This window comes from Oncorhynchus gorbuscha, linkage group LG15 (genome assembly GCF_021184085.1).
Source record: "Oncorhynchus gorbuscha isolate QuinsamMale2020 ecotype Even-year linkage group LG15, OgorEven_v1.0, whole genome shotgun sequence".
In the NCBI taxonomy this organism is placed as follows: Eukaryota; Metazoa; Chordata; class Actinopteri; order Salmoniformes; family Salmonidae; genus Oncorhynchus; species Oncorhynchus gorbuscha.
This window is the reverse complement of record NC_060187.1, coordinates 41,775,874-41,791,798: the sequence shown is the minus strand read 5'-3', so window position 1 is coordinate 41,791,798 and position 15,925 is coordinate 41,775,874. Positions and strand designations below refer to the sequence as shown.

General features: G+C 43.3%; 1 protein-coding gene across 4 annotated transcripts; it reads right to left on the bottom strand.

Annotated features, from left to right (window-relative positions):
• Positions 1–1,604: 1,604 nt before the first annotated feature.
• LOC123996328 (caytaxin-like) lies at positions 1,605–15,115 on the bottom strand. Of its 4 annotated transcripts, none has more exons than XM_046299686.1 (13): positions 14,499–15,115; positions 12,289–12,388; positions 10,347–10,405; positions 9,861–10,112; positions 7,869–8,042; positions 7,531–7,633; positions 7,132–7,263; positions 6,766–6,852; positions 6,282–6,380; positions 5,945–5,980; positions 5,733–5,795; positions 4,350–4,419; positions 1,605–3,825 (listed from the first exon to the last, which is right to left on the bottom strand). In XM_046299686.1, the coding sequence occupies exons 2-12, from the start codon at positions 12,363–12,365 to the stop codon at positions 4,386–4,388; spliced, it is 1,116 nt and encodes a 371-aa protein (XP_046155642.1). In that variant the 5' UTR covers positions 12,366–12,388; positions 14,499–15,115; the 3' UTR covers positions 1,605–3,825; positions 4,350–4,385. The 4 variants fall into 4 exon arrangements, with proteins under 4 accessions (XP_046155642.1, XP_046155645.1, XP_046155646.1 ...); XM_046299689.1 differs by lacking the exons at positions 12,289–12,388; positions 14,499–15,115 and adding exons at positions 10,755–11,168; positions 11,303–11,540; XM_046299690.1 differs by lacking the exons at positions 12,289–12,388; positions 14,499–15,115 and adding exons at positions 10,755–10,831; positions 11,303–11,540.
• Between the last annotated feature and the right edge of the window lie 810 nt (positions 15,116–15,925).

Here is a 15,925-nt window from a genome sequence, read left to right as displayed (position 1 = left end):
TTGAGGAAGATGGGTACAGGGTGAGGGATCGTGAGAGGATTCCTGTGGATAGGCAGAGACCAAGAGAGAGTGATGGGAAGAATATCTGCTTCAGTAAGGTGGGATTTTTAGCATTTGTAGCCTTGGTCGTCACAGAAAATAGAGGTTGTGGTGGCAGAGGCAGAGAAGTACTTGGGATTGCAAGGATGTACTGCAGAACAGTTTGGTCGTTATTCTGGAGTAGGATTACATAGCGTTAAATACTGCAATGGGGTGGTGTTTTTTAGAGAGGGTTAATAGTTGGCAGGGTAATTTTCCTTTTTCACAGTTTTGTATTACCGTATCAATAATTGAATGTAGGTAGGCAGTGAATAGCCTCACACACCAGTACAGTAGGCGGCGGCGTGTACCCCTAACAATTGGATGCAATCCGCCAAACCAAATCCTAAAGAAGAAGAAGAAGAAGAAGAAGAAGAGGAAGAGAGACTGGAGCCTTGTGAGATGGTCTGTTGAGCAGCACATACCAGGTGATCTAATTACAGCATGGAATTCCAACTAAATGTTTGCCAGCTGGATATCTTAGAATTATGAACTGTCTAAAATATGCTAAATGCTAAGCAGTTGTGCATTTGCTTTGCTAACTTAGTAGCTAGTAATCTAGATAAGGGGTTAGTTTATTGCAGTCAAGCTCCTATTGGTAACATAATCCCTTGCTGGATCAAGAGCCTTGCATTCTAATATTTGGTTTGTGCGTACAGAAATCTGTGAGTAGCATTATTTTTGTTACTTCTACAACTTTATCAGCTAAGATGTCTGTCCTGCAAATAGTTTATCTCAAAGACTGTATAACATGTTAGCGTGCGTTCATTATCATTTAGGTAGCATTCACTATGGGATTTGACATGTACTTGTTAGCATTGCTAACCTTCGGATTGAAAACATTGCCTCTTGTGTTCAGTGCCGGTATTACAGAATATCCCAGAAGGTCACAAGTTTATTGTCAAGTGCACATGTACAGTGGAATGCCTTTCTTGCTCTTTCCAAAGAATGCATTAATCTGTCTGAACAAGGTCAGTATGAAGGTATGACAATCTGTATACCGCCCAAGCCTACTTCAAAATGTCTTTGAAAGTAATTGAAAAACCCTCAATAGCATTTGAAACCAGGTCTGTTGTCTTGTCTCATTTCCTGAAGGCCATTCTCAATTTAGATCCTATGTGTGACTGACCAGTGACCAGCGCTGCCTCTGTCACTACTACAGCGGAGCTGTTCTAACAGAGCCGTGGGGCTCGTGATAAGCGTCAGAGTGTACATGGACGTGTGTATCATGACTGTGTATTAATAGGTTCCTTTGAACCACAACAAGCACCTTTTAGGGACATCCGGCGTTGCTTTAAGTCAACTCAGTGAACACCTGGACACCCTTACTTCTATGGTAAGGCAAATGTAACTGTTCCTTTTCTCAACAAATCAGGTTTGATTGGAGTCAAAGCTTGAATCTATCCGTACATTCAGAATGTCTGAAAGATAGAAATGTATTTCTGAATGACTGAATGATATATCTTGGATTAATTTACAGCAGTGGGTAAATTTAGAAATGGAAGAATACAGGCCGCAGAGAGAGATTGTCGGGTGGAACAGTTTATTATTTTGTATTTACATGGAAGAATGTACATCACAATCTAAAGAACATCCAAACTACATAGCTACATATCCCAACCCCATTTCAAGCTTTGCAGTTTTGAAAAATAAGCTACACACAGTATTCCAGCCGACAAATTGCCCACTGATCTCTTCCAAATCTTCCAGTGTAATAACATATTGTGCTTTTAAAGACTGAAAATATGATTGAAAGACATTTCTGGACACTCAGGGGTTGCTTTCCATGTAGAACCTTTTACCAAAACAAAATCAACAAAATCAGTTTAGTAGCAATTTGGGGGGGGGGGATCCCAGTAGTCAATTTAGAATTGTACATTCCATATTATAGTTTTCTGTGTAGAATTTGTTGAAAAGAATGAGAGGCACTCAGAAGAGCTGACATCCCTTAGAAAACAGCACTCTCTCTCCAGCAGCTTTGGGAGACTGCAGAAGAACTCCTGCAATTATGTGCCACGTTTAAGCCTACCTTTTGATGGGATGGGTATTTCTCTACCAGAAATCAAAGGCATATTAATCTGTCCAATGTTCTAACGTAACACTACAATTATGTGTATACAAATGTTTGGAAGCCATTTTCTTACTTTGTCCATTGAATATCAATCACCTCTAGTCTAGCCCATCGCCATCCACAAACATGTCCACAGAAAATTACTTCTGTTATGTTTTATATTTATCAAGGTATAGTTTGAATTTGGATGGCACTTCAGAAAGAGACATTTTTGATTATCATACTTGTCTAGACGGGTTGACAGGTTACCAACAAATACAATGCATGATATTGATTGTACTACAGTATACTTGTACAAAAATTAGAAGAGCACACAAAAATCCATCTTGAGTTACATATTAGGAAGGCAACCTGTCCCCAAATATACACATCTAGATGTTATGCTCACAATTTAATGACAATCAAATTCTATAGTGCAAAACAACACTTACAATACATGTATGTATGTAATTTTTACAAAAATAAAAACTCTTAACACTTCCTTCCCTCTACCACCCGGTAGGTAAGTATCCAATAGAAGATTGACCATTAGGCGACTGGTCCATAATCCAATAGGACATCTGAAGGTACATTACATGCTGACAACATGTTGGCATGCTTTGACTGCACCCACAACACAGCATGATACAGAAATGATACCATTAAGTCACAACATCAATGACTGAAAAACTGAAATGAAATGCAGTCCACTTGACATTACAGTCAAACCAGCACATTTCTTGTTCTTACTTTCAGTGGGCCCCCATATTAATGTACAGACATGAATCCTGAGGCACATCAGAATGTAAGGTACATGGGTTGGTTAGTTGGGCACTGAATGATCCCCGGACCAATCTGGGTATATGAAACATGATGACATCCAAATTATTCATGCAAAACAGTTGATCAAAAATATAGCCTGTACTCGGACAAATTATGAGGCCAAAATGAAGCAAAGGTGAAGGCATCCGATGTCTCGCAAAGCATTCCAGTCTACATCTAAATGTTCAAGGGCTAGCATAGCGCTAATGGGTGAAATGATGCCACAGCACACCAATGCTGAGCACTAAGGGGCATTGCCTGACTCTCTGTTCCTCCTCCCCTCTTCTTCTCTAAGGCATATCTTCCTCTCAGTAACTAGGCCTGGCAGAGCCCTCGGTGCAGCTCCTAGGACACACCATCCAACACTGTCTGTATACAGTAGTTAATACATACTCAAGTCTAGTCTACCATTGTCCCTGCAAGAGCCTCCAACCCAAAACTGTAAAAGGTCTGGTTACCTGCCTGCCACTGACACCTTACACCATGTCTGTCCGGTGGAACATTTTCTACAATATTCATGTTATTTTTTCTTAAATCTTGAATCAGGCAAAATGATTGCAGTGTCATCTATTTTTGAAATGGATACAAAACCCAGGGTGGTGACTGGGGGCGGCGTTTAAAAGTAACTACTTTCAGCGGTCGTAAAATGATGTAACATGGAGTTGTACAGTCCCCAGAACAGACAATTCCTTGGAATGTCCTGACGGAATCAGTTGGCATCCTAAGAACCGCTGAGGCGTGTGTTGGGGAGTTTAATATCTTGATGGAAAAATCTTCAGCTTGATATTTATAGATTAGGAAGTATTCTTAGACTTGTTGGACTTCATGTTTCTTCTTATAAACACAGTTTTCATGCTCCAAACTTCTTTCAACAACTGCACAGATGATACAAGACACCGTCATTAAGAAGCAGGTTAATGATATAAAAACTTCCACAGCAGACCAGGTTCACAGAGCAGTTCATTTAATACAGATGACCTTATTGTAACATGAGTGAGGCTGCGACATGCCTGACCTCTTGACCCCTGAAAGTCCCTTGATGACACACACACATTCCTGACACGCTCACCCATTAGGCCTGGCTGGCTGCACTTGATCGGGCATTCCTGTACAATAGCACTGAGGACTGGCTGGGTCTGATTCTTAAATGGCTGAGCAGGTGGACATTACGTAACAGTAGACATTCAAATGGTACTGGTGGTTTAAACATCTGTTTAAGTGGTTAAATGGCCTGACCACAGAATGATATCTTAGAACTCATTTAATAGGATCTCTATGGGCCTGACTCCTGCCACAGGCTGCCAGTGGATACTGTATGCACAATGTACATTGTATTTATGAGTGCAGTGTCACCTTGTAGTCAGTGTGAGAAGAGCAGTAGTGTTGTGTCCTTTCTTACCATGGTATGAGATGAATAAAGAGGAGCAGGTCCCTTTCAGATTCCTTGCCCTGTGATCATTGACTTGGGCCTGTAAATGACACGAGTATGAATAAATAAATGTCTCTGTGACTTTGTTTCCTGCTATACTGCTGTTGAGAGGTAATAGTGCTCGACAATGGCCATGTTGACTGCTGCTTGATCTATACCAGGTACACTACATTACCAAAAGTATGTGGACACTTGCTCGTCAAAAGTCTCATTCCAAAACCATGGGCATTCATATGGTGTTGGTCCTCCCTTTTCTGCTATAACAGCCTCTACTCTTCACTAGATGTTGGAACATTGCTGCAGCAACTTCCATTCAGCCACAAGCGCAATTAGTGAGGTTGGGCACTAACGTTGGGCGATTAGGCCGGGCTCACAGTCGGTGTGCCAATTCATCCCAAAGGTGTTCAATGGGGTTGAGATTAGGGCTCTGAACAAACAATTTCTGTACGGATCTCGCTTTGTGCACGGGGGCATTGTCATACTTAAATAGGAAAGGGCCTTCCCCAAACTGTTGCCACAAAGTTGGAAGCACAGAATCGTCTAGAATGTCATTGTATGCTGTAGCGTTAAGATTTCCCTTCACTGGAACTAAGGGCCCTAGCAACCCCAGACCATTATTTTTCCCCTCCAAACTTTACAGTTGGCACTATGCCTCCGGGAAGGTAGCTTTCGTCTGTCGGACTGCCAGATGGTGAAGCGTGATTCATCACTCCAGAGAATTTCCACTGCTCCAGAGTCCAATGGCGGCGAGCTTCACACCACTCCAGCAGACGCTTGGCATTGCACATGGTGATCTTAGGCTAGTGTGTGCCATGGAAACCCATTTCATGAAGCTCCCGACAAACAGGTACTGTGCTGACGTTGCTTCCAGAGGCCGTTCGGAACTCGGTAGTGAGTGTTGCAACCGAGGACAGATGATTTTTACACGCTTCAGCACTCCCCGTTCCCATTCTGTGAGCTTGTGTGGCCTACTACTTCGCAGTTAAGCCGCTGTTGCTCCTAGACGTTTCCCATTCACAATAACAGCACATTGTTGAACGGGGCAGCTCTAGCAGGGCAGGAGTTTGATGAACTGACATGTTGGAAAGGTGTTGTCCCATGACAGTGCCACGTTGAAAGTCACTGAGCTCTTCGGTAAGGCCATTATACTGCCAATGTTTGTCTACGGAGATTGCATGGCTGTGTGCTTGATTTTATACACCTGTCAGCAACACCTGTAGCCAAATCTACTCATTTGAAGGGGTGTCAACATACTTTTGTATATATAGGGTATCTCCAACCCTGGTCCTGGAGAGCTTTAAGATATCCGGCTATCACGCACAGGCCGTTATAGTGTAACTGTCTACTCCCTACCTCTCTGCCTTGGCTGAAGAAGACGCGTGTGGGTTTGGCTGTTCCCGCTGTTCCTGCTCCATCCTGTACAGGCAGAGGGAAACAACACTTGAATAAAAGCTTGATAAATGTATTGACTGAGGATACATCATGGATCACCCCTGATTGAGTACGAGCATGGCATGTATGCCTGGTTAATTCGATCTAAAAAAAAATATGTAAATGTCTTTTACCTTTCTTTCCGAGCTCTGATCCTCTCCTCATCAAATCTGTAAAAAGAAAAGATTAAGATCCCTTTTCTGATCCAAGTCCTTTTCCAAGAGTGAAATACAGATACAATCTTACTTAACATAAATTCCCATTTGAAAACTTTTTGATATTCAAATATGTTCTTCTATGATTTATTTACTGTCTCAAAGTCTCTACCAGGCATCCGTGTCTATTCACGGAGGGGGAAATTATTAGCTTGCAAGTTTACATCATTTATTAGTCTGCAAATCACTGCAGGTCAGTGAATGATGGTGGGAGTCTTCAGCTTAGTTACCCCCCATAGTGGTTGATGATACTTACTGCACCACACACTCCGGGACCTGCACATGTTCCATGGGGACTATCTCTGCCAGCTCATCCAGACTATGCACATACTGAATCTTATTCATAAACTTCACACTGCAAATAAGAACAGGATAAAAACAACAACCAGTTATATTGGTTTTATGTGGGCAACTATTAGTTATCCATCACAGTGGCGATATGTAGCTTAACTGTATTATGAAAAAAACTTTAGTATAATTTCAGACAGAAGTTTTGAAAGTGCTGCTAATGAGCCAAAAGTGGTCCCAGTTTTGTGTGTACTACGTCATCAAATTGTGTACTACATCATCCATTTCGTATGATATGTTACGTCATGCAAAATGTAAAAATAAAATATATATATTTATTTAAATAGCGATTCACATATGTTACGAATCCAATTCATACTATATGTTACAAATGTGTTATGTTTTAGATCCTGGAGTACCCCTTTAACATGATGTTGTTGTTCTGTGGTCACCTGATAAAAGGCCTAGATATGGCCAGCACAGTGCGGATGAACCAGGTGGGGTGGGCGATGACCAGAGACTTCAGGTTCTTCCTCAGCCTTCAGGGACAACAGAAATAAATAGTTGAAATAAGGCAATACATACATACATTCATCTCATAGTGCTGGAAGACTCTATCAAGCAGCCTACCGTAGTATGAGTCAATCCTCACTTCCCATTGACTGCCAGTAGCAGTGACAAGCTCAATTACTCCCCATTAGTTTCTCCTGAGAGTCAGTCAACATTTGTGTTCTGCAAATCCATCCCATGCTGACAGTATGAATGATTGCATTATCCATGCTGTCATGCAGTGGTGTATACGATATAAATAGTCTTACCTCCTATCAATCATCTGATAGCATTTCTTCAGCCATCCTATGCCCGGCATCTTGCTCCGCGGTGTGGCTCCATTCATGTAGATGATCAAATAGTCCTCAGCAACCAGCATTTCTAGACTGCTGACCACATACCTGAGATGGCAATGAGGAAGGGGAAAATATTGAGGTTTATTTTATTGCTACCGTGGCAAGCACTAATGAAATCTCGAGTTCCCATTTTCTGGCAGCATAAATCTTCACAACAAAATGATTGCGTGATGTATGACATGATCTCTCTGATTTCAATGATAGTATACCAGGCGTGATGACCTAGTTTTAAATATCACTCTGTGGTAGTTGGGCATTTGTGCCTCTTGCCATAAATCAGTATCTCTGCAATTTGTAAATCCAGTAACTCACAGGAAGAGGTTCTCCATGATGTAGTGGTAATCTGCACAGCTGCTGTCGGGCAGGTAGCAGGCTGAGAACACTATGATGGCATTCAGACCCTCGCCATAGTAACCTGCAGAGGGAGAGAAGAGCGACAGTTGACGTGGCCTGTAAGTTCATCCCGTTGGTGTCAATTACCTGGATGCAGAACCATCAATATACAGACATATACCGACGTAAACTCAGTTTGAGATTGAATGGGCACCATGTTGGCACCAAAGGTTCTATGACAATTCAATTCTAATTAGTTGAACTATGTATACAGTGTATCTATGGCTCTGGCCGGATGCTGTTGGTTGGATACTGACCCCCATGGGTGATGACGCGGAGGTACGGCCTGATGACCTGCATGTCGATGCGGTGCTCCTGCTCCCCAATGATCACCGTCCTCCACAGGCGCCCGTTTCCCCCGGTCCCATCAGCACCATCCTCCTCTTCTCCATCACCAGGCCCCGCTTTGGCGTTGGCCACTGGCGTGTCATCTGGATGTACATAGTGAAAAGTTTGAAGGTGTTTATACTGTAATGTGAAGTGGGTTAAAAACAAAGGTATTTCTATTAGTGAGACATAATGCATGTGTTTTATGTCATCCACCTTTGTCTCTTCAGTATTTTAGCTGCTGTTCTGTTCAGCTGTAGTCTGATAGCATGGACTTTTTACTACGCAGCTATTTACACTGAACAAAAATATAAACGCATAAACAATTTCAAAGATTTTACTGAGTCACAGCTCATTTAAAGAAATCAGTCAATTGAAATAAACTCATTAGGCCCTAATCTATGGATTTCACATGACTGGGAATACAGATATCCATCTGTTGGTCACAGAGACTGTACCTTTAAAAAACAAAAAAGTAGGGTTGTGTATCTGGTGTGTCAGTATCGGGTGTGACCACCATTTGCCTCATGCAGTGTGACATTTCTTTCGCATAGAGTTGATCAAACTGTGGATTGTTGTCCCACTCCTGTTCGATGGCTGTGCGAAGTTGCTGGATATTGACGGGAACTGGAACCCGCTGTTGTACATCTCCACGCAGAGCATCCCAATCATGCTCAATGGGTGGCAATTCTGGTGAGTATGCAGGCCAAGGAAGAACTGGGACATTTTCAGCTTCCAGGAATTGCATACAGGTCCTTGCGACATGGGGGCGTGCATTATCATGCTGAAACATGAGGTGATGGCGGACGGATGAATGGCACGACAATGGGTCTCAGGATCTCATCACGGTATCTCTGTGCATTCAAATTGCCATCGATAAAATGCAATTGTGTTTGTTGTCCGTAGCTTATGCCTGCCCATACCATAACCCCACCGCCACCATGGGGCACTCGGTTCACAACGTTTACATCAGCAAACCGCTTGCCCACACAACACCATACACACTGTCTGCCATCTGCCTGGTACAGTTGAAACTGGGATTCATCCGTGAAGAGCACACTTCTCCAATGTGTCAGTGGCCATCGAAAGTGAGCATTTGGCCACTGAAGTCGGTTACAACGCCGAACTGCAGTTAGGTCAAGACCCTGGTGAGGATGACGAGCACGCACGTGAGCTTACCTGAGACGGTTTCTAACAGTTTGTGCAAACCAACAGTTTCATCAGCTGTCTGGGTGGCTGGTCTCAGATGATCCCGTAGGTAAAGAAGCCGGGTGTGGAGGTCCTGGGCTGGCGTGGTTACTCGTGGTCTGCAGTTGTGAGGCCGGTTGGACGTACTGCCAAATTCTCTAAAACAACGTTGGAGGCGGCTTATAGTAGAGAAATTAACATTAAATTATCTGGCAACAGCTCTGGTGAACATTCCTGCAGTCAGCATGCCAATTACACACCCTCAAAACTTGAGACATCTGTGGAATTGTGTTGTGTGACAAAACTGCACATTTTAGAGTGGCCTTTTATTGTCCCCAGCACAAGGTGCACCTGTGTAATGATCATGCTGTTTAATCCGCTTCTTGATATGCCACATCTGTCAGGTGGATGGATTATCTTGTCAAAGGAGAAATGCTCACTAACAGGGATTTAAACAAATTTGTGCACAACATTTTTGAAAAAATCTGCTTTTTGTGTGAATAGAACATTCCTGGGATCTTTTATTTCAGCTCATGAAACATGTGACCAACACTTTACATGTTGCATTTATATTTTTGTTCAATATATCGAGCTAGAGTGGGTGCCAGAGTTGTCTGCGCTAGCTACGTACATCTTGCCAAACAACAAGTTGTCTAAAGCACACAGACTGGCACCCAGGCTACCAGGCTGGCACCAGGGCTTCCATTATTCCACGCCGCATGAGCTCTACCTACCTTCCCATTCCAGCTCGTTGCCGTTGGTGATGAACTCCAGGGAGTCGTTGTCGTCTGGGGTCTCGATGTCATCCACATTGATGTCCAGGTCGTCGGGCGTATCCAAGAAGTCGTCAGACAGCAGGGAACCCTCGCTGTGGTCCAGGGACAGGTTCATGTCCGGGGCCACTAATGTACGCCGCTTACGATGGGTGGACCCTCCTCCACTTCCGCCTCCTCCAACTGCATTAACATTCAGAGAGTTGGGGGGAGCTGTGACAGAGGAGGTGAGACTTATTAGCTACTGATAGTGTACACACATGACATCAAGTTGAATTCACGGGTGCAGGGTCCAGGAAGTAGCATGTGAGATGAGGCTCATTGTTAGAAAGTAATACTGTATATTAAGCTAAAGTGGCTTATACTAGATCAAATGTGTTAACTTTACCAAACCAAAAACATCTATCTTATGCCAGACAGGTGAGGTGTTATTTCAATTACACTTACAGGCTCGGTCATTGGTGAGACCACAGGAAGACTCCATGTCACCGTCCTCAGGAAGTGGTCTGAAAATCAACACAGAGAGCCCATCATTCTGTCAGGGCCACAGCCACACACAATAGCATGACATGAGCAAACACTAAAGCCAGCCAGCCTGACTCAAATAAACCAAACCCCAAATAGTCCTGGAAGCACACTAGTACATCACCACATCAATGCAGCTGGTGCAAAATTAACACATGCCAACGATCATGTCAGTGGGGTTGTCAGTGATCTGGCTCAGCACCACAAAGGGAGCACAGAGAGAGGAGGCTAGGTGGTAATTAGCATCTCCCCAGGGAGCTCTTTAGATTATAGACCTGCCACGGTGTGCGATGTGGGGAGGGAGGTAGAGGCGGTGGTATGTCAACAAACCTTATTCACTGTACAGGGGAGGCAGACACACCGTAAGGTTACCCCTTAACACGTGGTGTAATTTCCCTTGTCACTTCCTGTAACGTGAAACCAGGAGGAGGACATGGAGGAGGTGGAGAATGAAAGGTATAATACAGGGGGGAAATGTCAACAGCAACCAAATACCAAGAGGCACTGGGGAAATATAAAGTATACAGCTCCACTGTGGTCCACTGCTGCGTAATACTAAACCATCCTTTCAACCTAACATCCCAGGGAGGACAGACAGTCTATAACAGTGTTGCCAAATCAACATGACTGGCAATAACAAATGACAAGGGCATCCGTTACTTGCATGGTGTCCGATCAAGCATCCCTGAGGCGTCCCACTGCTATAACTACTGGCAAGCTTCCATTGTTCAAATAACCAGATTCCTACAATAATGACACCATGAGAAAGAAATGAAATAGGAATTATGTCTAACAGAGGGTATGATAATCCAAAATATCAGGCCATATTCTTCTCCTATATGATGATGAGGGCTAAGATATCAAGAGCTCCTGCTTACCTTATCAAAAATGAGGATGGATTCAAAGACGGTCCAGGCAACTATTTGATTTTACAACACAGGATCCTAGAATATTATGCATGCCCTTTTCTCAGTCGATCATAGGGAGCCTCAGGCACATCATCATTCAGAGCCTAATGATACATATACTTATTTTATCTTCCTCCTTTTCCTTAATGCTGATCTGCCACCATTTTCCTGGTGATGCTGTGTTGTTGACTGGCTGCTGCGTCACATGACGTTACCCACTACCATTTAAGGAGAGAGCTGCACCTGCTCCCTGTCTCCGCTCCCTCAGATGGAGAGAGACAGGAGGAGGCTCCTTGCTGTCAGAATGCTCTCTCTGTGCCTTTCTTCTTCACACTCCTTTAATTTCATACTGAGCAATTATCTGATCTCTCTGCGTCTCGCAATGACAATAAAGAGGAAAGTCCTGCTTAAATCCAGTCCTCTTTGTAATTCTTCAGTGCTCGGAGGACAATTATAATTTTTGTTTAAATTCTGTATAGATCCAGTGTTTGTGAATGTTTACGGCACATATTATTGTCATGTGGCTATTGCAATCAATGTCAGAGGTTGATTTCAGTAGATGGGGTATCTGCTAGGTATTCCAGGCTATAATTACACCAGCTGCACAGGGTTAGCTCACTGGGAAATCCTCAAGCAAATTATACTGGAGCAGATTATAGTCCAACAACAAACATCACTGCGGGCATGAGGTATTGTCATCTACCAGTTGTGATGAAAAAAAACACACAGAGTATCATTCTAAAGTGTATTACTGTGTGCTTATTCTTGCAAGTACAATGTAACATATAGTGTAACCTTTGTTGTTACACTGTAGGCTGTATAGTGTACTTACTGATGGATTACTGCTGTCAGTATAACGTTATGGTGAGTTATTACAATACTTTACACAGTATTGGACTCTGCAGGACTAAAGGACCCTGTAATGTAAAGCATCATCAAAGTCGTCTGACACCCACCTGGGGAAGTCTTCATCCTGCCACTCATCTTTACATTCCATGTTATCCATTCGTAGTGTCGCCTCTGTGGTGCCCATCCCATGAGAGGGAGGGGAGGAGCCTGGGGTACACAGACATAGACAGACCATACATAATTAACCAACCAACAATAATCAATCACAGATGGGGTTGAGTTCCTTCCTGTTACAAGGGAGCGCTTTGAGCATTGGAAATGATATGTCGATCCAATTTATCCCTATCACCATTATCATTGGCATAATCAAATCATAGCCTCCGGCTATAAGCGGGCTCAAACCAAATCAATCCCATCCTCAGGTGAGAAGCTCAAATGGCAATAAGCCCATGTCTTGTGTAACACAGAGAATTCCTCCGTTATAAAACAGAGAATGCATTTATACAAGAGGAACAATGGTACGGTTATTAGTATTTTATTTAATTCACTGGTATTTATCATTTCATTTGAGAAACTGAATCCAGGTCACGAGGCGTTTATCCCCATGTGTAGCATGAGAGGAGCATGTGACTGAGGTCCCCTTGCTCCTTCCCTCAAAGTCAGTCACAATTAAGGAATTTCGTAGGTGGAATCCAAGAAGCCAGAAGAAATCAACTCTTAATCCCCCCTCATCAGCTACTAATCCTCAGCGCAGTTGCCACCTTTTTGATGTGTTCTGGTTTATCCTGTCTGACACAAGTTTAAAGAGACAGTTCTACAGCTTAATAATCCTGGCTCCAGATACCTCAAGCTGGGTTGACATCATGTTAGTCAGTGCACCGTGTTGTAATCACTCACATTCTGTTTTTGAGGGAAATGTGTGACTTGGGTTTCAGTTTTCATTACCATCATCGGCTATGTTGAATAAGAAAGAGACACTAAAATGATTCAAAGTCAGATACAACCTCAGTATAAAATATACAGTGTATGGTTCACTGCATGGGACTGATTGTGTTAAATTGAACTAAATTACTCCTCTCTTTGTACCTCTTCACTCATGTGGAAAATCAACAGAGGCTGACTGAGGTGTACTGAGTGGCTTAGGTTCCCCAGGTCAGCTGTGGAAATAATTATAAAAACAGATACACTCCGGGAGGGCTCCGAAAGTACATTATCTGCCTGTGGGTGTGGATAAGTGGCAATACTATCTTTGAGAATTCACCTAACATAGACAGAGCAAAATAAATAAGGCGATCAGAACATGATTTGCAAGGCAATGTCCTACACACATCAAAATGTTCACATGATTGTTTCCATCAGGTTGTTGCCCGGCAATACTGTTAGATGCATTGTAAGAAGTGTTTTGTAAGGTCAACCTCTATTACAGAATGTATACTGTACAGCGACATCATATCCACTCCGAGAGGGTGTAGAGTAGTGTACTGTATCCCGAAGGGAAAAGCAGCATACTATAAGACCCCAGCCATAACCCACAAGAGAAGCTGCTTGTATTCCATGTCACTTCGATTGAGCATGCAACTGTGAGCCTTATTGTGTGACCAGAACAATGTGCATACCATACACCCAATAAACGCATAAACCCAACTGTGTGTGCCTAGTGAAGTGATACAGTATCCAAACTATAATTTGTCAAATGAAGAGAGGGCTGGAATGTTATGAATATGGAGGGAAGAAAAAACCCACCAGCATGAGAGGTAATGAAAGTAAACAATTGCCTGCATCTTTCATTTTCCAAACACTATGGTTCGTTTTGCATCCTAACACTTTCATAAGTTAATACATTGACAATCCAATGACAGTACTACATTTCTGGAGGACATACCAATGGAGGCTATATCTGTAGGCAGGAAGGTATTCAGGATGCTGCCATGACGAGGAATAATAGCAGTGTGGGAAAACTCGACAAAAGACTTCAATCACATCTGCAGTCTGCATGTGCAAGGATAATGCAAAAGCTGAATACAATGGAAATCGACAGTCTTTCTTTGTCATCTAATCCTATAGATGTGTATCTTATATAAGAGTTAACATATTCATGAGCTACTATACATTTACTACACACACACACACACACACACACACACACACACACACACACACACACACACACACACACACACACACACACACACACACACACACACACACACACACACACACACACACACACACACACACACACACACACACACACACACACACATACTGTATGAGGAGTCTAATAAAGAGTAGAGGAAGAATGCAAAGGCGTACTCACATGGGCAGTAAAAGATCCCTTGAATCACTGCTGTTCGTCCCTCCTTTGCGTCCTCCCTCCTTATTCACTGATGTAGAGATTGGACAGCTAGGAATTGAAATCCTTCAGACCAGGGTCAATGCATGGGTCTAGTGAGTCGCCCCCCACGTCGTCCCGTGTCAGGCAGCAGCAGCAGGTGTCTGAATACAGGGTGCAGCTTTGTTCCCCCCCTGTCTCCCTCCACTTCTGTTAGGGAAGGAGGGTGTGAAAGAGACTGGCTCTGAAGACAGAAGTGACAGGCTCCTTTAGAGCTCCACCCTACCCTTTTAATTTGAAGGAATCAGTGTTGTTATCATGATGACTGTTTCTGGTTGTCTACTCTGCCCATGTATTTCTGGCTAGACTCTAAATCTAAATCTCTAAATTATGAGAATCTCTCATCTCTCCATCCCATAATAGCGTGTACATCAGCGCCAATTCCTCTTCAGTAGTTATACTGTACTTTCCTCTCTGCTCATGTTGGTTTAATCCAGTCCATGCTGGGATAACCGTCCTGTTCATATCTGCCTGTTTATACTAAAAACACCACCTACATATCAAGTCTCCCTTTGTGTTTTTACTCCACGAACTGCTGTGAATGGTCCTCTATGCCCACTGTTTCCTGGCAACAGCATCTCTCTCTCTCTCCACACTCAACACATCACCACCCCACCCACCCCTACCCATACACAGACACTAACTTATTCAGCCTCCCTTGCGCACTTCAGTTCTCCACCAATCATTATCCCCCTTTCATCCACAAATTTCTCACCCGCTGCTTATGCTCCACCCATTCCTGTCCTCCTTTCTTCCCTTTTCCTGCCCAGCTGCAGGAGTGGACTTCCCCTCTATCGAGCAATCTGCCCTAGACAGCAGTGGCGGTGGCAGGCGGCCATGCAATGCCAGTGGGACACACCAGAAGGGCTTATATGTGGCACTTGTCTGACCAATAATACACGCTTCATTTGCCACTAGCTTCATTTTCCACTAGGATGCGTGCGTCGGGATGGACTCTGCACAGCTTGAAAAGTTTTTAAACAGAATATAAATGTTCAGTAGGCTATACCTAGGCTTATATGGATTTTAACTGAAATTGATACTTTGTAGCTATCGTTTCAAACGACGAAATATCAATTGTGTCAGCACCTCTAGAGTTAAATCAATAGATGTCTATAACTAACCCAAGATAGTTAATCTCTCTCGTTTACAGTGTGAGCAAATTAAGCATATAGTGGGCAGAACAAGCAAGGAGGTGGGCAAAGCCAAGCACGAGCTAGCGAGATCGTATTGGCTCGTTGCAGCATATATTTTCATATTTCCGGTAGGGAACGCCTACTCTTTAGTGCGCGTGTGCACAAACTCAAGTCAGCCTTGCATTCGTTCTAAGCAACGCGTGAAGTTTATAAAAC

Bases quoted from the DNA above. Each gene is read 5' to 3' on its own strand.
- LOC123996328 (XM_046299686.1), bottom strand. From the start codon at position 12,365: ATGGGCACCACAGAGGCGACACTACGAATGGATAACATGGAATGTAAA. The intron at 5,796-5,944 runs GTAAAAGACATT...CTGCCTGTACAG, and splicing joins ATCAGAGCTCGGAAAGAAAG to GATGGAGCAGGAACAGCGGG. The intron at 4,420-5,732 runs GTAGGGAGTAGA...TGTCATTTACAG, and splicing joins TCTTCAGCCAAGGCAGAGAG to GCCCAAGTCAATGATCACAG.